Source organism: Apteryx rowi, unplaced genomic scaffold, assembly GCF_003343035.1.
Source record: "Apteryx rowi isolate R43461 unplaced genomic scaffold, aptRow1 scaffold_35, whole genome shotgun sequence".
NCBI lineage: Eukaryota > Metazoa > Chordata > Aves > Apterygiformes > Apterygidae > Apteryx > Apteryx rowi.
The window spans coordinates 248,778-270,969 of record NW_020449974.1 but is presented as its reverse complement, the minus strand read 5'-3'; the positions used below and the strand labels follow the sequence as shown (position 1 = coordinate 270,969).

Genomic DNA, 22,192 nt, shown 5'->3' with positions numbered 1-22,192 from the left:
GAAGGGGACTGGATTTTGGCGGCTGTAGAGATGCTGTTCTTCTGTAGAAGGCTTTCCCCTTGAAGCCTGAAGAACACCCAGCAAATTGTGCCAGAGAGGTGCCCTGTGTTACAGCAGACAGCGGCATATAATGATCGAAAATCAAACCTAGAGTATGAAGACTTTGTTTCAAATGATTCGGGTCTGGGCTGGCCGTGGTGTGATCTCTGAGGGAACGCAAAGCTGGTGTTTGACAGGTGGGAAAAAAAGAAGAAAGGCTGGAACAGAAAGATTTGCAAACCTGGGTTTGGTGCCTAGCTGTATGCAAGTGATAAGCAGAGCTCTCCTTTTATCGCAGGAGACTTTTTTTAAAGCTCACGTTCTGGGTATTTCTTGTAAGAAATGACGCTAACACATACTGGAATCCTGACCCCCGCTGGCATCTTCTTTTAGGTCTGTCTATGATGGAGAGGAACACGCTCGTTTCATGGAAAAATTGGAAGCACGAATCAGAAACCATGATCGCGAGATTGAAAAAATGTGCAACTTCCATTACCAGGGCTTTGTGGATTCCATCACGGAGCTGCTGAAAGTTAGGGGTGAAGCGCAAAAACTGAAGGTAAGAGAAACCAAGTGAATGTCTYCTTTTGTCCGGAGTATTTCCCTTCTATCTTAAAACAGCAACAAAAAAACTTCCTTCCCAGAGTAATGGGTTAGTCATCTGAAATTTAACTATTTTGGCAAACTGGAATGCTGTGGTGCATTAGAGGCACAAGAAATATTAAGGCTAGGCCTGTTCTACATTAGGAGACATGCTTTTCCTTGTGTATCTTATACTGATTTCTTAAGCAAAAATACGCTTTATAGTCAAGAGCACATCTGCTGCTACAGCAGCATCTGCTCCAGTGCCCGTTCTGGTGTGCAATACTATCTGTAACGGGAATTCTGCCTGAGTCGGATCAGCAAAAGTTTCTGATGCACATCTGACCTTAACCACCAGGTACCTGCCCAGTGTTGGCAAGCGAAATATTAATATTAAAAAAGCAAATGAACTTCAGAGCATTGTGTGTTCAGAGTAAGAAGGAACAGTAGTTAAAAGTAAATAGGGATGCTTGGGATCACTAAATACTGAAACACTGGCTTGTAAGCAAAGGCATAGCTTGTTTCTTTGAGTRGCATCTCCAGTTTTTGTTGCCTTAACTAGAAGGTAAAATGGTTAGAGCTAGGGACGGGTTTTCCAAGTACTGTAGCCTTTAAAGCTGTGCAGAAATACAAGAGAAARGTGTGGAAAAGTGGAATTTTCCCATTTCTTTAAAAAGTGATTATGTTCAGTAGGATGGGGAAAAAGCCATTTGTAGGAYTGGAGTGTAGATAAGCAGTGGGAAGGAAACCAGTCAGCATCGTGGGGAGTAGAAGCTAGAGACTGTAGGCTTTTCCACGTGTAGGGGTTGGGTGGGCTTGCAATTTAAGCTTGGATGCTGTGCCTTAAAATCTGAGTATTACATGGTTTGGGGCATATTTAAAAGCATAGCAGTGACTTAACCAGTGAGTTTCAGAGGTTGGAGAACCTTCCGCGTTTTCCTGCAGAAGTTAAAACAGAGGAAGGGAAGATGGTGTGCCTCTTCCATTCCTGAACTGGATTCTCAGCAAGCTTCAACAGCAAGGTGTGACCTGGATTTAACGCCTCCCTTTCCCCCCCCACCCCCCAAAACCAAACCAAACCAAACCAAAACCCAATTGCTTAGTGAATGGGTCTGAACTGCATGGCACCCAAAAAGGTGCGGGTTGTGTCCAGAGAACAGTACAGCTAATCTTGCTAACTAAACGGAGTGTGACCTGTTGAGAGGGACCTGTATGGAAGCTGGTCTAGAAGCGTGCAGGACTGTTCAATGAGAATTAGAGGAAACAAAGTCATGAACAGGGGAAAAAGCCTCAGAAAAGCAAGTTTTCTGGAGAAGAATTAAGAGCTCTAGTTTAGCTGTGCTGACTGTTGCTTTTCCGAGTTAACTCTGGCCTTTCCAAGCAGATGCCTAGTTTCCAATGCAGGCCTCGATCCCACAAACCGACGCATGCGTGCAGGAACACCTTCTTTGTGYGGGCTTTCCTGACATCAGAAGAAACTGTATTGCAATGGCTTTTTCCAAGGCGAGGCTTCATCCAGCGGTTGATTGCAGGATGAGGCCATTGGAAATACCATGAAAGGAGTCCGCTTTTTTCTTTTCTTCTTTTTTTTTTTTTAAAGCTATTGTTTCTAGCCAGGAGTCCCACATTGTTTGTAAAGGCTTGTTGCTGTTTCCCATTCTGCAAACAGCTACTTTGTTGGTGGCGCACTGTGAAGTCCATCTCTGTACCCTCAGGATCTCTCTTGATTTCCGTTACTATGCGATCTATAAAACGGCACATGGGAAAAATATACACAGAAGCTTATTTGAGAAATACTGAATCCCCTTTGTAAGGGTTTCCCAAGAGGATCATCCGTGGGTCCAGTGATGAGTGTGGGTTTGGTTCCAGCTATTCATTCTGTATTTGATCTTGGCCTTTTTCTCAGTAGCGCTGGTCTTTGAACGTACATGCAAGCAAGTATAAAATAAATGCCCTCCGCAATGCATCGCTAGTGTGCATCTTCGGTTATGTGCTTCTACCTTTGGGGCATTCTGTATAATACCACACTTGTAGAAATAACAGCTTCATGGTTTTACGAATGCACATGCCGAATATGAGCTCGATGTGTCATCTTCACCCGGCCCTGTGTAATACAGCGTCACACTATGGAGGGAAAAGGGCAGCTGTAGTTCAGGTGGCCCCAAATCAAGCTGAAATCTGATCAGAACTGTATGGTTAAGCTTTCTGTGTTTAAACTTTCTATCATTCTTGGCCTCTTAAGGTCTAGCGCAGAGCTGGGAACTCTTCTTGCTCAAAGTGAGCTCCTCAGTAATGAATTTCTGCGCTAGAAACCTTGTGTTTCTTTCAAGGGACGCTGGGTCACTGGCTTGTGATCTACATTTTGACAAAGGATTAAGTTAACTGGAAATACATAGGACATGTCTTCAGAAAGGCATCTCCTTAATTTGGGTGACTTTAAACCATAATATTTTATTGAACCAAAACTTTTTCACATTTGTTTATTCTTTGCTTTTTTGTTTTTAATTTTTTTAMCAGTATAGTTTTGCTAACACACTTCTCATTTAACTTCTTATGGGGTTTCAGAGGAAAATCTTGCCTTTATTATTATTTTTTTTTATGTTGTCCATCTTGAATGTTCCCAAGTCTTGTACTGCACAGACTTTCTTCCTTATTAGGAAATGTGGAGTGCAATGTTGAGTTGTTCTCATTCTGCAAATTCCCAGTACCCCRACATCTTGACAACCGTGTACCGTTGTAGTTATTCCATCTCAGAAAGGTTATTGTAGGAATGAAAAGACACGAGGAGAGATTATACGTTGGGATTGTTCAATTTGGAAAACATGATTCAAGGTGTGGAAGGGAAAGGATCCCAGACTCACGGGGCTGGTGGCGAACTCGAGGAAACAACTAGTCCATCTCTTTCTCTAAGGCAAGTTCTGCTTCGGCCGTGTCATTGCTGATGGATTTTTATCTAACCTGGTCTAATGTTAGCGTTCCCCTAGGTACCGCTATGCTCCCTGCTCTAGGAAACTCAAGTTAGGTAGTTGAAAACATTTTTTTTCTTTTTTTCCTACCCTTTAGTTCTGCTAGTTTTCTCCTACCAGTCGTGGCCACAGAAGAGAGATTATTTCTGCTGCTTTTTGTGGCGGCCTTCTGCAGTTTGGAGGCTGTTGTAACGTTCTTCTCCAGTCTAGTCCTCTCTAAAATGAGTAGTCTCAGTCCATCCGAGAGGGTCGTGCTTTCTAGGCCTCTCATCACTTTTATTTTTCCTGCTCTGAAGTCTTTCCAGCTGGTAGGTTTGGGGGTTATTTGTTTTTGGKTTTTGTTTTGTTTTAAGTCAGGTTCCTGACCTGGGGCAGGTGATCAGTCATCAGGGAAATGGAGGAGAAGGGGTATTTCAGGGGGTTTGTACATACTGGCGTGATGCACGCTTTTTTAGTAACAGCACGGMACTGGCTGTTCCTCAGTTTGATTTACTGTGATCGCTGGGTCCTTTTCCAAAGAGCCGCTGTCTAGTCATTTGTCCCGTTTTCCGTGGCTGGTTATTTCTGCCTGAGCTTAGCTCTTCACACCTGCCGCTATTGAACGGCAATTAATAAAACGGCTTTTYGTTGAAAAGACCCTTGCAGCGCTAATCCCCCCTCCCAGCAGTCCTGCTGCCTCTGTGCTCGGACTCCTAAGATCTATGAAGTTAGGAGCGGGGAGAGAAAATGAGGCAATTTTTACTGCTTACTGCATTTGGATTAAGGCAGGTCTAATGAAACCCAGGCAGCTGGCTTAAAGCGCGGGGAAGGTCGCCTTCGCCCGCGCAAAAACCGGCTTGGACCTCACCGCCGCAGGATGCGGGGCGGCCCGAGACAGCAGCCGCGCGGTGGTTTCCCGTCGGGGTTTGATCCGTGAGTGGGGAACGGCGCCGGTGGGTGATGAACGCAGCGTTTTGGGTGCAGCCCCCCGTCGGGAAGTTGCTAAACTGCTGGCTTGAAGGACCTTCTCTTGGATGCAGCGTGGGGTCGGGGCGGCTTGTTATTCCGAGAGCAGAATAACGTATAGGAGCCTCCCGCTTGAAGCCACATTTTCGACGTGTAGGTGAAGGGACCGACAGCTCGAGCGCCCTGCGAGCCCGCGCTCGATTCCCTGCCTCGCTCCTGGCGTGTGCCCACCTGCTGCCTGTCCCCCCCTTGCTGCGCGTCTGTCTCGGATTATAAAATCTCCTCCTCCGAAAAGCTTCGGCGTGCCTGCRGAGAGACTATACAAATAATCCGTTTTTTTCCACTGTATGGATGTAGTTCTTAAGAACAAAACAAAACGCCACCTCTCGCCCCCCTAAAAYGCTCAGTGTGCAAGGGCAGGATATATTCTTACTTCTTGTCTTAGCTGGGATTGATATGTAATTTTAATAGAAGACTAGTACACCCTTGGCATTATTTTGGGAGCAGTTTTAAATTACCTGACATGGATTCCTCTTTCCTGGTGGGATTTTCAGGATATAAGAAAATAAAATAATCTTTGGAAGAGATGCTGTGCTCCTGCTCRTAAAATCTCAATACATCGTAGAGGAAATGAGCAGTTTTTGCACGAGGCAAGCGGCCAGGAGAGCTGAAGCTACTGCAGAAGGGGGAGCAATGCGATGCAGATGCTGCCCTGAAATCGTGTAGGGGGAGATCGGGAGGTGAATCCTCTTCTTCCATCGTGGCAAACTAATAAACAGCGTGTCTGGTATTGAAAATAAAAGGGAAATGGTGAGGCTGGATGGCTCTGCTCATTGAAGCAATACCATATATATTAATATATGTAATATATGTTACATTATGCATATTAATATACAGCTCGCCTCCTATTTGAAATGTGTGCTGTGTGGTGCACTCGGAAAAGATGTAGGGACGGCTGTCATCTTCTGAATCCACCTCGAAGCTGGCAGTTTGTCCTGCTTTGCTCTGCTACTGCAGCTGCTCCATGCACTATCCATAATCTGCTGGCTCACACGAGAACGCCGTTTTCCTAGATACCTGAGGACGTTCCTTAGCTCGTGATAAATGCATTCAGAAATCACGGCTGCGCTGCTCTGGTGGCAGCAGCAGGTCTCTGCAGCACCTGTGTCGGCCGCTGTTGCGAGGTATCAGCCGGCCGTTGGCTGGAACGTTTTTACAGGGAAAAGTCGGGATGATTTGGAAGGCTTTCCAGGCTCTCCCACTGCAAACAAAGGTTATAAGTCGGTTTGTGTGATCTTTACGTTCCTCAGTAGGGTTTGAGCGGTCCTTATTGCTGCTCGTGCTGTGGTCCCAGCTCTGCTGTTGCTTTTGCGTCTGGAACGAGCAGAGCTCGTGCAGGCGCCTGTGAGCCGGTTTACAAAGCGTGCCGATGCCCTTCCCGATCCAGCCGCGGCTTCCACAGCGCGGCACGCCTGGGCAAAGCTAGAAACCGGTGTGACGTCTTACGAAGGTGAGCCTGGGAGTGCAAATCTGCAATTTTAATAGCCGTGAAATGAGCCTGCTGTTAAAAAACGTGGCAGGCCGGTCTCATGGTTGTTTTCCCCCCTTCCCGTTTACCTCTTCCTGATCCCAGGCTATAAACTACGGCTTTCTCCCTCCTTCCGCCAGGGTCCCCTGGACGGCACCGGCTCTGCCTCCCTCGGCTTGCAGAGGTACCCGAGCCCTGAGCAGGGCTGCTCTGCGGGGATTTAGCTGTGTAACTGGCTGCTGCTGTTCAAGATCGGAAGCTGGGCGTGTTGGTGTAATTTTTTTGGCTGTACCAACTGGTCCATAAAAGACGTTATCTCTACTTACAAACCTTCTCCTGTCTAAACTCGAACGAGCATTCGGGAGAATTCCCAGAGTCGTTTTTCTGCTTGCTGTCAAAATAGCATGTAACCTCCTTGCGTTCTAGCTGGACGCGTTTAGAAGTTACCTTGGGTCTCCTGTGTATTTTTACAGAGTCAGACTGAGGCCTASAGCCATAAAATGCTGAACTGCCGTGATCTTGCTAGTCCAGGGGGGCTAAAAGTTTGCAAAGTGGGAGATTGTTGAACTTTGAGCCTTAATTTGTTTGGGTGATGCAGAAAGTGGAAGCTTCAAGCAGACAGGTTAGCAAAGAAAACATGTAATTTTTTTTTATAAAGGCATATGGTAAAGAGAGACCTGGACAGGCTGGAAAGGTGGGCGGAGAGGAACCTCMTGAAGTTCAASAAAGGCAAGTGCAGGGTCCTGCACCTGGGGAGGAATAACCCCCKGCACCAGTMCAGGTTGGGGGTTGACCTGCTGGARAGCAGCTCTGCRGAGAAGGACCTGGGAGTGCTGGTGGACACCAAGTTRASCATGAGGCAGCAATGTGCCCTTGTGGCCAAGAAGGCCAATGGTATCCTGGGGTGCATCAGGAAGAGTGTTGCCAGCAGGTCGAGGGAGGTGATCCTCCCCCTCTACTCAGCCCTGGTGAGGTCACATCTGCASTACTGYGTCCAGTTCTGGGCTCCCCAGTACAGGAGGGATGTGGCACTACTGGAGCAAGTGCAGCGAAGGGCTACAAAGATGATKAGGGGACTGGAGCATCTCTCTTATGAGGAAAGRCTGAGAGAGCTGGGCCTGTTYAGCYTGGAGAAGAGAAGGCTGAGAGGAGATCTTATCAAYGTGTACAAGTATCTGAAGGGAGGGTGTCGAGAGGATGGGACCAGACTCTTTTCAGTGGTGCCSAGCGACAGGACGCGAGGCAACGGGCACAAACTGAAACACAGACAATTCCATCTGAACATGAGGAGAAACTTCTTCACCCGCCTGGATGCGATCCTGTGCAGCGTGCTCTAGGTGACCTGCTTGAGCAGGGGGGTTGGACTAGATGATCTCCAGAGGTCCCTTCCAACCTCATCCATTCTGTGACTGTGACTCTATGGGAGCCAGGAGGAGGGATCCCGTGGGAGACATGTCTTTAGGTCTGAGAGAAATATTTGAACTTTTTAGGTAAAGCACACATTGAAGTTATCTTTTCTTGCTGTGATATTGAGGATTGGAAACCTAATTATAATTTACTTGGCGTTGGGGAGGGGAAATTTCATTCCATGAGACTTGTATCCTACCTCTACTACTGATGTAAAATAATTTTTTGAGATGAGAATCCATGTGAGCATCTACTACAGAATTTGGCCCATTTGGTCCTACGTTTGGACCACTTGGTCCTACAGCTTTCTGAGGCTGTCATGCAGCAGCATTAACTCTTGTTGCCTTCTGCTTTTCTGTAATAACAAGCAAGAAAATCCCCTCGTGTTGCCCTCCGTGTTTGCTGGGCTGCTGTTGACATCCTTCAGCATGTCAGTATGGTGATGGCAATTAAATGAGCTAATCGAGTGTTTTATGCTACGCAAGACAACATTGTGTGAAAAGTGATGGTATTTGCTTATGATTTCTTTTTTCTTTTCTTTTTTTTGTGAAAAACATTATCCTGATTTACATGTAGACGTGCTCTTTCTCTTCCCCCCCGCACCCCACAGAATCAAGTGACGGACACCAACCGAAAGCTCCAGAACGAAGGGAAAGAAGTAAGTGCTGCGTTCGTCCTTCCGTCTCTCCCTTTTGCTTTTTCGTGCTTTGGCTGCGCTAGCTCACAGCGAATGACACTGAGCTTCAGCACTTCTAATCCGTCCGCCCTACTGATAACGTACGTGACATTGCTATCCTACATTTTAATAACTCTCTCTGCCGTGTCTTGCCTTTCTGTATGAAACGTGAGTTGCGCGAGAGAGTTAGGAAGTGGTTTTTCTTCTTTTTTACAGCCTGTGGATTAAAAGCTAGTGGAAGGCAAACCCTGGAAAGTAAGAGGCGCTTGAAGCAGCAGTAATGAGGCTGTGGGCTTGCTGCCTCCCCCCGGGCGGGTGAAGGTGATCGCTTGTGACAATATAAGCTGCGGAGTCAGGCGCCGGCTTCGCCCTGCTGTATGGCAGCAATTACGGCCGGTGCGGTTTTTTTGCTGCATGGGCAGAGGCATCAAGGCATGGAGAGAGGAAATGATTGAATATGCCTTGGGTGCGATTTGCCTCTAACCACGTTCATTCTTCTGCCTCTTCATCATTAAAGGAATAGTAATAAACYGAAGGGTCTTCGGAGGTGGGTGACGGAGCTGAGTGCTGAGTGACGGCACCGAGGTTTGAAGTTTTGCGAGTGCCTAGCACGTAGATGCATGAGAGCTCCCAGAGGAGGTCTTTTCTCCCGTCTCTTTCATTTCCTCCTGATGAGTCTCGTCGCTTGACCCATATTCCGTATAAATCTTCTATTCTTTGTGCCTTTTCTATTTCCCTTCTTAACTGCCCTCCCAGACACCCAGACCTCGTTTCACTGAGAGTACGTGCACCCGTTACTCTTTATAGGGCTGCGCTGCAGTCAAAAGCCAAACAAAATATCCGTGTTGGACCAGATCGGACTGATTATTCTACTGAAGATGAGAGACCGAAACACCCTTTAGGGAGGGRGTAGCAAAACATACCACTATGTTACCTTGAATGGAGGATTCACCTCCGAAAGTAGAAGAGCCTGGGATTTTCCAAAGGACTTTACAAACTCAGTCTGATGACAGTGTAAAGCACGTGGGTACTGTGGAGATAAGTCAGTAGTCTAAAGGACAAAACTCCGAACAGCCTCTTTCAAACAATGAAGCTAAAGAATTTTCTTTTGTTTGTGATGGYTGATCCTTGTTGTGCCCTTATCCAGGTTTTTCTATTGAAGAGCGAGGATTTAAAAATCATTGTTGGTTTATGATGGTAAGAATTCCTCTGGGAATGAGCGGCCACATCCTGTCTTTTAGAAGAACTAGAAAAGAGAAGCTTGAAAAGGGAGAGGGAGTAGGAAAAAGGTGAATAAAATGGGAAGGGGAAATCATTTTTGGAATTCACAGGAGGTGCTACAGGGCTGGTATTTTGATGCCTTTGGTTTTGCTGCTTGCTTGCTCTAAATTAGACTAGAGAACGCTTCTGCTACTTGATTAAACAACCCGAAGCTGCCTGTGYGCCCTATGTAAGCAATGCTTTGCAATGTCCAGCGAGCTCTGCAGCTATCAGAGGAGGCTTCGTTGTCAATCTACTGTTTGGATGTTCATGACAAGTGCCAAGTAGCTTATATTCTCTCTGCTCTGTGTGTTTACTATTCTCACTGTAATTTTTTTTTCCCTTTCCGAAGTTGATAATAGCAATGGAAGAGCTGAAGCAATGTCGATTACAACAGAGAAATATCTCGGCGACGGTTGATAAGCTGACACTGTGTCTTCCTGGTGAGGAATCTGAAATTGCTCTTTATTTGTACAGCTGTCTATTTTAATTCAGGTCTCTYTTCTTTATGCTTCTGTCTCAATGCTTGTGTATTTTTCTTGTCTTTCCAGTCCTGGAGATGTACAGCAAACTGCGAGAGCAAATGAAATCTAAAAGGTAAACGTCAGTCTACATAAAATTTATGTTGGAAGCGTTGAAAAGCACCCTCTCTGTGTGTTTAATTAAACAAAGAGGTTCTCAAAACTTAGGACTTCGAAATCAGCCTTCCCAAGTTAAGTTATCTGATTTTTGGCCAGTATCTTCACAGTATAGCTCAGCCTCCTATGGTACGGAGTAGAACTGTGATTGCAACAGCCTCTGATTTCTTTTTGTGTTAGTCTTTTTAATTMAGATGGATGTTCACTTTCTTCATGAAAGCTCACTGTTGTGATGGACTTCCCAAATCAATGCATGGCTCTCAGTACTTGTGCGTTATTAATTAAATTTCATCCTAGGAAAGTCATAATACAAAAACTGATATTCTCTGGGAGAATCCAGCGTGAATGGAAGCCAAAGGCCTGCGAAATGTTGCGTGGGATGGTAGGAGAAGCTGATGAGAAGGCATACGGCTTATTTTGTGGTAGGATTAATTGTTGCTCAGAAGAGTGAGCTCAGCTAAAGGACTTTGGCTTAGAGATCACGAGCTGTAAATCCTGGATTTTTCCCACTCTCTCTCTCTTGTGTTCCTTAAGAATTAAACCAGGGTTCAGGGTATTTACATGGCTGGGTTTCTGGGGGAGGATTTGTTTAAGCAGCATGGGAGTTTGCAATAGTGCTGTAGCTCCGGGGGTGGCAAATTGGGCAAAGAGCGGCTGGTAGAAAGAGGTTAGCTTAAAACACAGYGGGACCCAGCTGAACGCCAGGCAGGCAGCGCGATCCGATTTGCTGCCTGTTTTCTGCCTGCCATCCGTCACATAAACAACGCAGAACAAGCCAGATGTTTCGAACGGGGCGATAGCTRATCGGATGGGAGTATTTTTACGCTTCCTCTCCTGCCTCCGCTGCTGTTCRTGGTCCTTGGTCCCCAGAAGCCTTGGATAAACAGATAAGCATTGCTCCTGAAGGATGGGCCGGCCAGAGAAGTTACCGAGAGCTTATTGCGGCGTTCGCCGCGCTATCCCTTCCTTTCGCCGAATGTCTGAGCACAGAATTAGGCAGCGCAGAGTCTGTCCAAGTGTTTAGCCTGTTTATGGGAACAGCGAGGGGCTTTTACCCGCTGACAGATGTGGGGTGGGGAGCTGGCGCTGCTCGCAGGGCTGTGAACTTCTGAAGGGAGTTCGCCTGCCATTCGATTCCCTCTTTCTGGATAGTGTTTCCAGGGTCTGGTTCTAGGAATTGCATCTTTCTTCCCCCTCCCCTCGTTGGCTTGGTTCATTTTGAAACAAATAGAAGCTGAAAGCCACATTTAAGAAGAATCTGAACCCTTGGCTTTTTTTTTTCTTTTTTTCTTTTCTTTTTTTTTCCCACCCTCCTTTGTCTTGATTTGATGACTTCATTCACCAAACGCAGCACAACATATTAAATATTTGTGTGTCTGCGCCCTGTCTCGCTTGTATATCATTTCACGACAGCCAGCGAGGGGGTCGGCTGCTAGAGCAAGCCTCAGGTTTCGAGTAGCCAGCCGCGCCGGGGTGGTAGACTTCGCATTGGGGCTGAATGAACTCAGCTCTTCCGAGCTGGACGAAGTGAATTATGCGCCGTTTGCCGCGTGGTGTTCATGGAAATGAATGCGGCCGTTTGCCAAATGCAGAAACTTGAGCTGGAAACGGGGAAYGAAGCACGGTCCGAACCCTGACGGGCGGCTGTGCCACCTGCAAGGAGGGGAGGTGCGGAGAAACATTTCCTCTTCCGTTGTCCAAAATTTAAGGAAGTGATGGAAAGAGCTGTTTGCCCCAGTGGTTGGGACACACCAGGCTGCTCACTGGAAAGGGAGGAGAGGCTCTGCCAGACCCTGGATGGAGGATGGAGGGAGGTATGAGGGAGAGAGGTCCGCGCGGGAGCCTGTCGGTTGAGCAAGGAAGGAATCCTGCTGACGGACAGATGCGAGAGCTGAAGCCCGCCGGGAAAGCCGTGCCTTCGGGGAGCCCGCCCGCTTCGGYGAGCCTCCGGAGGGATCCCGCGCTCCTGCCCTTCAGCAGCCCGTTGTGTTGATGGTCTCCAGGCAGCAAGAGACGGGAATGCTTTATCCYGTTCATAGCGCGTGGCGGGGAGCCCGCGGCGGTGTGCCTTTGCCGGCGGCTGTTGCTGGCCTCCGCACTCCCGAAACCCGAACACCGCTCGACTTTTCTCTGCTGCCATGTGTTTTAGGCTTTATTTTCGGCAGGCAGTTGTGGACCCCGTCGGTGAACACGCGCTGTCCCCGCAGGCTACRTTTTAGCTTCTTCTAGTTCAACAAACAATGTCCTAAAATATAACAAAACCCCAACGTGTGTTTATTCCTCTGGTTAATTCCTGCCTTTCTGTGCACTCCTTCAGTTTCTCTCCAGAGGGGATTGCGTTTTATTGCAAATAGCTKTTCCGTACCTCGCTGCAGTATAAACAGTGACCGGGTTACAGGATTAAGCCGTTGGRCTTTCGGTGTTCTTAACAGGCCAGGCATCTTCTGGTTAAAACAACTTCCCTGTGGACCTGAGGGGAATTGAGGCAAGAATTACCTCGAGTGGGGATTTGGGTGCCGGGCTTTTTCAGGGATACATTTCTTCTAACTAAACGTTTTCTCCAGCCCCCCAGATTCGGGGTGTAACCGGCAGGTGATTGCAGCAGGATTAACCGTGGCTCTAGTCTGCCTGCTTAATTTCTTCTCTCTGGTGTTGCTTTGAATAATGCCGTATCCATTTCCCGACGGAGTCGTCTGAGCTAAACTTGCCTTAATTCGCCCTAGAGGAGCCCATGACCTGGTGTTGCTCATAACCATGTTTCTGTAGACCCTGTTAATGTTTCCTAGCTGGTTCCCTGACAGTGTATTTTCTCCTCCGTCAGATCCACGCCATCTCACGGTGTGCGCTGCTCGCTCAAAACCCGTTTGCAAACGCCGGTGCAGCAGCGCGAGAGCCCTGCGTTTCCTAGAGTGCCCGGCCTCCTTTCGGAAAGGCTCCCTGCTCCCATCTTCCCGCAGGGAAYGGAGGCAGGGCGTCTGCGGGAAGCGAGCCGGCAGGAGCCTTGGGCAGGGCAGGCGGGTGCAGCGGGCGCTTCCCGCGGGCGCCGCGAGGCCCCGCCAAGGCACGTTGGCCTGGGCTGTTCTTCGCCGAAGCTTCAGCAGCTTCTGTCAAAGTGGCTATATTTAATTCTCCCCCTCTAAGGGAGAGGCTGAGTTTAGAAAACTGAGTTGAAACTGGTCCCTTCTACCACCGTCTGTGTCCTGGGTCTGACAGCAGGGCACTGGTGTGCACGTGCACGTGCACGTCCACCCACCCGCTCCCATAGCCCTCACCTGGGAAATGAGTTAGGAAAGGAGGTCGGGAAGACCGGCCCGACGGTGCTGACCGGGTGCGGGACAGGCACGATCTCAAGTGACTTTGCACCGCAGCCTGGTGCAGTAAAGCAAGCGCAGATATGGGAACTCTGCTTCTCAGAGCCACCACTTCAGCCTTTGCCTACTTCGGTTTGCCAAGCTCGAAAGGAAAATGATGCTCTTTTATGGCTACGTGGACGCTCAGCTCTATGTTCCTTGGTACAGAGCCGAGATCCTTAGGTGTCTTGAATTATGYACTGTTAATGCACGCTTTGGAGGGGAAGCGGAGCGGAAATAGCCGTTCGTTCTTCTGCATCTGCCTCGCTTGCTTTCCCCAGGCACTACCCTGCGCTGAAGACRCTGGAGCACCTGGAGCACACGTACCTGCCCCAGGTGAGCCACTACCGCTTCTGCAAGATCATGGTGGATAACATTCCCAAACTGCGCGAAGAGATAAAAGAAGTTTCCATGTCAGACCTCAAGGATTTCCTGGAGAGCATCCGTAAGCACTCTGACAAGATTGGAGAGAYGGCAATGAAACAGGTAGGGACTCGGGGTGGCTGGGTGGTAGCAGGGGCTGCTTTCTGGAAAGGGAAAGGCGTATCGCAGTCACGTTAAACTAAGCTCTACTTCTCCTATGCCAAGGCAGTGAAGACTTCAACTTAACTTTATTTTAAATATTGAAGTAATTGTGTTGCTTGGTGAAACAGCAAGATTCTTTGTTCTGGGGCTGCTACGAGAGTTTATTTTCCACTTTTTTTTTTTTTTTTTTTTTTTTTTTTATACCACTGAAAAGCGATAATACATTTTTGCCCTCTTCTTCCTCCACCTGTATTTTGCCATAGATTCCTGGTACCCAGCCTGGCATGCGTGGCCGGGATGCGTAGTGCCTGTTTTCCACTTAGCGGAGCAGGGGCATTGGTGCTCCTGTGCCTGGTGACAACTGGGAGACCTAGACGCACCAGTGTTGATCTCCCAGGTTCAGGGTAAAGCAATAAAAATACATGTATTAACCACAGTTTAATTTTTTTTCTTCTTGAACTAATTTTCAAATACTAAGTACACTTTTATTGTGGCTTATTTATATTTGCCTAGCAGTTCATGTCTGTAAAAGATGAACCTGATTAATTGTATAATACCCATGCACGTATTAAAACAGAATTGCTTTTTTCTGCTCTTCTTTAATATTCTAGTTTTGAATTTCAAAACAGCCTTTCGTATTACAACTGGAGAGTGTTGCTCATGCTGTCTGTTAGGAGAGCTTTGCTATTTTGATGAAATTCAGATTCGCTGGTAATGAAATGTTGCATCTCTTGAGCAGTAAACCACTTCCTTTGGTAGCAATTGTCTGCTGGGACTTGCTGATTTATGGGAAGGACTTTTGCCATAACCTTTCACAAAATGTAAAATCGTGCTGTTATGTGTACGGTTAGAGGTACAGACAAGTTCACTTTTCTGTCTTAGAAATGCCATCCTTCCTATAAAACGTTCTGCCTTGAGGATTTCTATTAATKGATTTCATTTACAGTATATCTGCTGCTTTGTCTTCTCAATCTTTCTCTTATTTAAAGAAAACAACCCAACCCGTATGTTGTGTAATACAGCTATGAGCAGATGCCGTTCTATGACTTGACAAAGATGTTTGCTAACCTCTATTAGTTGTTACATTAAATTAAATTAGTCTCTCCGAATCTGCAGACAACATGGCCGTGATCTTGGCATCCTCTTGGGGATGTCATTGCATGCATGRTGGCAATGTCTGGCAAGATCCTTCCTCCTCATGTTTTCTCTATGTATTTCCAGTGGTGGTGGTGTTCTGAATTTACCTGATATAACAGTCTCTAGGACACCAGTTGTTTACAAAAAGCTCTTTTTTTGTTCATTATGGCGCTGAAGTTTTTTTCTTTTTTTGTTGTCTTTTGATGCCTGGTTAATGCAATGAACGTGCTCCTCTGTAAACAAATTCTTTGTATCCTGTCAAGGATATTTACCAATTATAGAGACATAAGAAGGTGCAGATGTTGTGTCGTCTTGTTTTATTTTCCAGTTGTGTTGTCATGCCATCGGGAGGGCGAGAATGGTTATTTAAACCTAACAGCATCATGTGCCGATGGCAGAGAGAACCGGGGAAGAGAGAGGGCGCGGATGTGCAAATTCAGCCGYGCTTCCGTGGCTGCTTAGGCAGACCAATTCTGAGAAAATCCCCCCCCGTCATCTCCCATAGGTATTTCCATGCCTCCCTTGCTGCTGTCTTTTGATCCGTGTATTTCATAGCTTCGCACTCTGTTGCCTTCGAGTTTTTGGAGCTCTCGAATGCTTCTTTGCTTCCCTCCCATCCCTTCTGCTCCCTGGGGAGAGCTTCYGTTGTTTTTCTGTCTCTTGCCCTAATGAAGTCTGGCTTTTTACCATCCAGCAAAGCTAGAAAAGTTGCACTCACTTCTACTGGGATCTTTTTCTCTGTCACGGGCTCTGTCTTGGTGTTTCTCTCACCATTTCTCACCCTTCCTCCTCCTTGCCTGACTTGCAACATGCATCATCGTGAGAGGACTTGGAGGGTTCAGTGGGGACTGGCTGCTCCTTCCCTATTCCAGTAAAAGCACTAGGGCCCATCAAGTGAAAACAGCCAGCTTGAAAGAAGCCAAAAAGAAAGAATGAAAAAAAGTATTTTTTTCACTCTGTGGGTGATAGATCTATGAAACTGCTTGTCAAAGGACACTGTAGATGAAGAATTTTCCATGGTTTCAAGGACAGATTGGACGAGGACTTCCAAGAGATTCCTGGCAGGTTGTTGATGGGACAGTTGGTGCTAGGCTCAAGAAGCGTCTTTTCCTGACTTCTCACTGTTGTCAGATCGGGTTTGGGCAAAGTACTGTATTTTCTTGTGCTGTTCTTGCCCTTTTTTGGTGGGATTTGTCCTTGGTTTTGCAGTAGTGGGCTATCTAAGCTCTTGGGGTGAGCCAGTAGGCGGTTATGCATCCAGCAAAACCTCCAAAGAGTGAGTTTTTCCTTCTCCTTCCTCTTCTGTAGCATCTCTTACCCATTCTTTTTCCCTCTGTTCTTGGGTGTTAGACTCTTTCTCTGCTCTTAGCCTTTGTCCCTTAATATCGATTTCAACTACTAATGTTTTAGGGTTCCCTTAAATTCATTTTTTGTTCCTCAAGTTTAGATGCTATTTCAACCACCAACGTGGTGACTACTTTGACCTAACCTTAGCTGGACTCTCTATTCCTTCTCTCCCCCACCTCCCCCATGACTGCCTTATATGCTTCCAGAAATTCTTGGCCCTTTGCCACCTTCTGCTCATTTACAGCCATTTTGGACTTTAAATATTTCTAAATTGGATTGTCTCTGCGTTGTGGTGACTTTTTTTTTTTTTTTCTTCCTTGTTGATGTTGCCAGCATCTCTGTTTTGGGTACATCAGAGCTTGAGTGTCTGAATGTCTTCAGTAGAAAAATACTTAAGTGGAAAAGTTTTTCTTTTCTTCCACGTAGAGGCTAATAAAATACAGACTGAATTGGGCTGGTGCAAAGGAGCGTCAAAACGAGACTTGCTGAGAAGCCAACATCTAGACGGTGTTAGTATACTTTTACTGTATTATCCGTTGGCAAACATCATCTTCAACCTCCCCCGAGTCCCAGTCTCCTGCTGGCTTGCGAGAGCGAGATGCAGGCTCTAAAGGGGGTTTTCTTCGTCGTCCGTGGGAAGGCAGTTACCTTCGAGGTAGGACTTGCTGGCTCTTTGACGGCAAATACGTGCCGTTGCTGCACAGCAGCTTGGGAAGCGAGTTGTTTGCCGCATCCAGGTGCTAACGTGGAGCTGGAAACGACACCGCGGTTTGACCTGCCTGCTAGGTTTATTCCCGCAGAGAGTGTCACGGGCCGCTTGAACCCTTGGAAGCGGTGAAGAGCTGAAGCCTTGCGAGTCTCCGGTTGCCCAGGGTCGCTTTGCGTCGCTGCGCTGGCGGCGAGGGGCAGCGCTCGCCCTGCCGGTGTCACCGGCAGCGCCGGCTCGCGGCGCTCAGCTGGCTGCCGGTGATTGATAGCCGCTTGGGAAGCGAGCTGCGCTGGCGGGAGGCCTGGAGGAGCTGCGGAACTGCGATTGGCAGCTCAATACATTCGGTTTAAATTAGCGTCATATAAATTCTTGTAAAATTGCTTGATTTCACCAGCGGGAATGGAGTAGGGGTTGATACAATGGGGAGAGGAAACCGTGTTTTTGTAACGTTACAAATCTGAGGCCGATGATGACAAGAGCTGAAAATTTCATTTTGTGATAATCAGAAGGATCTGTCTGGGAGCGCTCGGAGCCGTTGCTGCGTTGCCGGCCGGCAGTCAGAGACGCAGGCAGCGCCTTGGCCCCTCTTTTGGACAGGAAACCCGTGGTGGGGTGAAGTCGAGTGAGACGTTCTTGGGGTTGGCCATGCGCAGGAACTGGAAGGATCTTGCAGAGCGCCACGAAACCTTATATTCTCAACGTACAAATGATGAGCTCTCATTGATTCCTTGCCTCCTCTTTTTTTTTTAAATCTGAATTTTATTACCTATGGTTCTAGGGGAATCTGCTCCATTCCAAATGTTGCTGTTAATTATACAGCGCTCGAAAAGATGAAAGTAGCTCAGTGCATTTGAACTTGTGTTGGACTTCAGCCCTGTGAACCTGCGTGTGCGTGTTTTGTTTTTGTTTTCTTAAGATCCGAGTCCTGGCCTTGCCAGGAATGAATTACATCTTATTAACACTTGCTGATATCCGGAATGTGGTTTTATTATCTAGCTTAACGTCTGAAATATGTCAGGCACGCAAAAGAGGTCACTGAAGATGGTGCTGCATGCAAAATATCCAGCGTAAGCACTGTGAATGCTTCCACACAGGGGGCCAAGAATAACCCGTCCAAAAGCCATTATCGGATAAAGCTTGTCAGGACGGCCAAGATGTTCAGCATGCCTTGCAAATACGTGGAGGCACACCAGCTTGCTCTTAGCTTTTTTTAATAGCCTCGGTAGGACGTGCCGTCAAAGCTGATGTTTAATAGGTGGTGACCTCCTGGCACAAACTGGGCTGGGTTGATGTTTCAGCTGTGTGGCTTTTTTGGTGGTCTGGTTGTTGTTTTTTTTTAAAGTGATGTTTACTTTTCTTGGTGACCGGTGGTGTTGTCTGTGTCCTGTCTGTGCAGGTAAGTCTTCCTACAGCGTGGCAGAAAATGTCAACCGCTGATGTGTGTGCAAACACTTCTCGGAAACAGGGCAAAGAAGCTGCACAGTGATGCAATTTAGTGCACAAGCGAAACGTTAATGTGATTTTGACAGCAATGCCGTTCTGATGCTCATCTGAAGAACACGAAGCGCTTCTGAACACGCTTTAGCAGCAGCCCTGTAAGGAATGCAACGACTCCTTTGAAAGAAAATATCCAGATTTGAGGTTTAAATGACTTCCCTGGCTTCACACGCAGATCCCAGAACAGTGTAGTCCTCCTGCCTTGCAGCGGTCAGAGCATAACGTACCGTGCACCTCGCCGCGTGTTTAATACGGGCTTTCTCACCTGCAAATAGCTTGGACAGAGATCACTGCAGCGTACGTGGTCGTGTGTGGCTGCCAGGGCAGCGCTGTGCTTTTCTTTGGTGTAGAGAAGTTCAGTGGCGCAGGATCCAACGCAGCTGGCCTTAGGAAGAGAAAATCCCATGGACGAGAAGTGCGGGAGGAGATATTTTTGCGGTCGCTCGGATTGGAGATGACAGTTGCTACCAGGCGTTCGCTGTGGCTGCCGGGACGTTGTGCTCAGTCTTTACGGGGCCGTGTTAAGGCTGTTGAGCACCCAGCTGCGTGCTTCAATATTTTAGGTGTGTCTGGGTTTAAATTTAGTTCTGGCCTCGAGTTCCCTGGATTTGGGGTGAACGCTTTGGGGATGCGAGCTTTTTCGCCTTGTTTGCTCTCTGCTACAGTTTGTTCTTACAACCAAAACTGAGTCTCAGTCTGCATTTCCACTAGGAACGTGGAGCAGAAGCTGCATACTGGTGGTGATTCCTGAGAATCTGATGGCTGTTTTTTTTTTTTTTTTTTAATCCTTTTTTTTTTTTTTTTGAAAGTCACCTTCAATACACTGATATTGTAATAAAAACGTTCCCGTCTAATTTCTGTAAATGGCCTTTTTATGAGTTATAATGTGTAAAAGCCGAGGAGACGCGGTTCTGAAAACTGAATTTGCGCACAGCTTGGAAGTAAATGCCAATGCAAAAAGCTCCCGAACCTCTTATGCACGAAAAGGTAAATGACGTGGGATTCATTTATTTAAATAGCACAAAGAACAACGTTTCGCTTCAACTGAAAGGCTGCATTCGTTTGTTTGAAATGATGGCGGTAAGTGGAGACGCGGCACGTGGCAATTCCGGTGTTATTGGGAAATCTGGTGCCGTGCCCGGTCTTCGTTTGAAACGCCAAGACGTGCGCGTCACCCTGATCCCCGGCAGCGGAGCGGCTCCCGCACGGCACGGGGCTGCGGGGACGTGGTTGCGGGGCGCTGCTGGCGCTCCACGCGCTGCTCGGTGGCCTTTTGCTGGCCCGGAAAAATGTTTAAAAATGCCGGTTGTGCAGTGTTCTTAATTATCCTCATCTCTGACTTTTTTTTTAAACTTTATGTGATCTTCTGCAGTGCATATGGAAGTTGTTTTTGCTTTGTATGTGTGTGTTAGGGGAAATGAGATTTAACTGCGTTCCTCTGGGTGCGCTGTGCGAGGAACGTCCTCCTCCTACTGTGCGTCGGTCCCTTGGCAGAAGTCGGTGCTCTCCAAAGCTCGTGTGCGTGCATGGGCCTCAGTGAAAACGCAGGGTCTCCTGCCACGTGGGCTGTCTACGCCAATGCCAAGCTTGAGTCTTTTAGCGTTTTGGAAGATCCCTGCGTGCGTCGGCTCCCGGGGAAGTTGTGTTTTAAAGACCTGACGGAGGACTGCGAGAGGATCCCTTCGATCTGAACTTCCAGATGTTTTAAACAGGGTCTCTTGTTCCAAAGGTTTTCTGTAACAAGCACAAAAAGTAGAATAACGTTGCTTAATAAAAGCAAGGAGAATTTATCGTCTCCAGCGCGGGGAGGAGAGCCTTTTATAGAGGTCAGGCTGGTGGCTGAGTATGCGGTGACTATTTACAGAGCAGAAGTCAGGACAAGGAAACGGTATTTCCCCCCTTCCGGGCAGGTTTGTAAAGCAGAAACTTATTTTCTGGTAAACTCCTGCAACGAGAGCTGCTTAATCTTTGATGCTATTGCTTGTCCACTGTGTTGTACTGCCGTATTAAGGAGGGAGATGTGTGTTCTGGGGCTGTTTACGTTAAAAACCCGATGGCAGAGTATGTTCTCAGCTGCAGGTTTTGGACGGGTGATGTGGACGAAGCAGCGGTACAAGGGGATGTTTGGCACAGCGGAGAAATCGCTACCGCGCTCGGACTATTTAGCGGAGATGTCGCTTTTGAACCCGYGCGAGTTCTGCGGTGGCTTAAGCGACTTGATGGAAACGTCGTCGGCAGCTGCTCGCGCTGAGGGTTTGCAACCCAGGAGAGAGACGGGTGAGCGTCGCAGAAGCCTTCAGGTCGCTCGTCCTCAGCATCGTTTGCCGCGCAAACCGACTCGAGAAAACGAGTAAAAAGATACCGTTTTGCACGGAATTAAAACATTGCAGAAAAGTCTATAATTCAAAAGCTGAGGAGACCTGCTCTGAGTTCAAAACACCTTCTCTCCAAGCTGCGAGTGCTCAAGGGGAGCCTGCGCGTTCCTGGGTGTGTTTGGGAGCTGAGACACCCCCAGGCTCTTCACTTTCTCTGTCCCAGGAGACCTGCAGCTACTAAAAAAACCCTCCCCAGTGGACCGGCCGCCCGCGCGGGCTGGCAACGGGGGTAGCTGCAGATGTGAGCACGTTCCCGTTCCCCGGCGCGCTTTGGTTGAGGTCTTGGTGCTTCCTTGTGCTTTAACTCTCCTCCTTCCCACACCGCATAATTTGAGTGCAAATGTGCTTATTATCGTAAAAGGACTTTTTTTTTTTATTCCTAGAGTTTCCTGGCTTTTTGTGGAAGGTTTCTCTGTTTATTTAAGAGGAATTCTCTGCCTTTAAGTCGGCATTTAAAATTTATACTGTACAGGAACTTTATTAATAAATGGGTATTCCTCTGAATTCTTTTTATGACCTCAAAAATGAAACTGCTAAATCACAGGCCTTTTTTATTTCAGCATGTGTATGACTAACGGCCACGGGGACCGCGTTATCCCCAGTAGCGTATCCAGCGCCTTCTGCGGACGTGGCTACATCATAAAATCAAAAGTTTAACTACGGGGCGACCAGATGCTGCACCAGCTTTTTGCGCGGCTGCCTCTTAGGTCTGTCGAAACCCTTGAAACCCAGAGATGCTTCTTGAAATAAATCCTTTACCTTCCAACTGTCGTAACACGTACGCTTGCCGAGAAAGCCTAGCGAAGCAGAGCGGTGCCAAGCCGAGGCAAAACCATCTCTTCCTTGCTCTGCTGGGCCGTTAGCAATCGCTATTGCGGTTATTACGCTGTAGCTGGGAAGAGAGGTGCAGTTACGCTTTTTTCTCTTTTATTCGCCCCGCGCTGCAGGCATTCAGCATCGTAATTCTCACTGATCTTGCTTCTGTGGTTTTAATTATGTAGCCTGAGAGCTGCTTAAAGGAAGGCGCTGCCCGGTGCGCCGGTCTCCAGCGGACGTGCCAGCCCTGGAGGTGACACGTCTCCAGCGGACGGGAGTCGGACCCGCAGGGCGGGCGGCGTGCCGGCTCTGGCAGAGCGCGCGTGGGAAAGGATGTGGAGGCGGCGGGGTGGGGGGGGTCTGGACTGGAGGACGGTTTGGGGAAAGGTGACAGC

The 22,192-nt window shown here is 47.7% G+C and overlaps 1 protein-coding gene across 15 annotated transcripts in view; it reads left to right on the top strand.

The window, feature by feature from the left end:
- Nucleotides 1-443: 443 nt before the first annotated feature.
- The window catches only part of EXOC6B (exocyst complex component 6B), a 237,117-nt gene continuing 215,368 nt past the window's right edge, over nucleotides 444-22,192 (top strand). For 14 of the 15 annotated variants that reach the window (XR_003254712.1, XR_003254711.1, XM_026072696.1 and 11 more), the window contains exons 1-5: nucleotides 446-598; nucleotides 8,078-8,125; nucleotides 9,756-9,846; nucleotides 9,955-10,000; nucleotides 13,673-13,877. Coding sequence is in view for 13 of the 15 variants with exons in the window: in XM_026072696.1 (XP_025928481.1) it covers nucleotides 467-598; nucleotides 8,078-8,125; nucleotides 9,756-9,846; nucleotides 9,955-10,000; nucleotides 13,673-13,877 (522 nt within the window). In the remaining 2 variants the exon portion in view is untranslated. Of the gene's footprint in view, nucleotides 599-8,077; nucleotides 8,126-9,755; nucleotides 9,847-9,954; nucleotides 10,001-13,672; nucleotides 13,878-22,192 lie in introns of all 15 variants that reach the window. The other variant, XM_026072704.1, reaches the window with a different exon arrangement.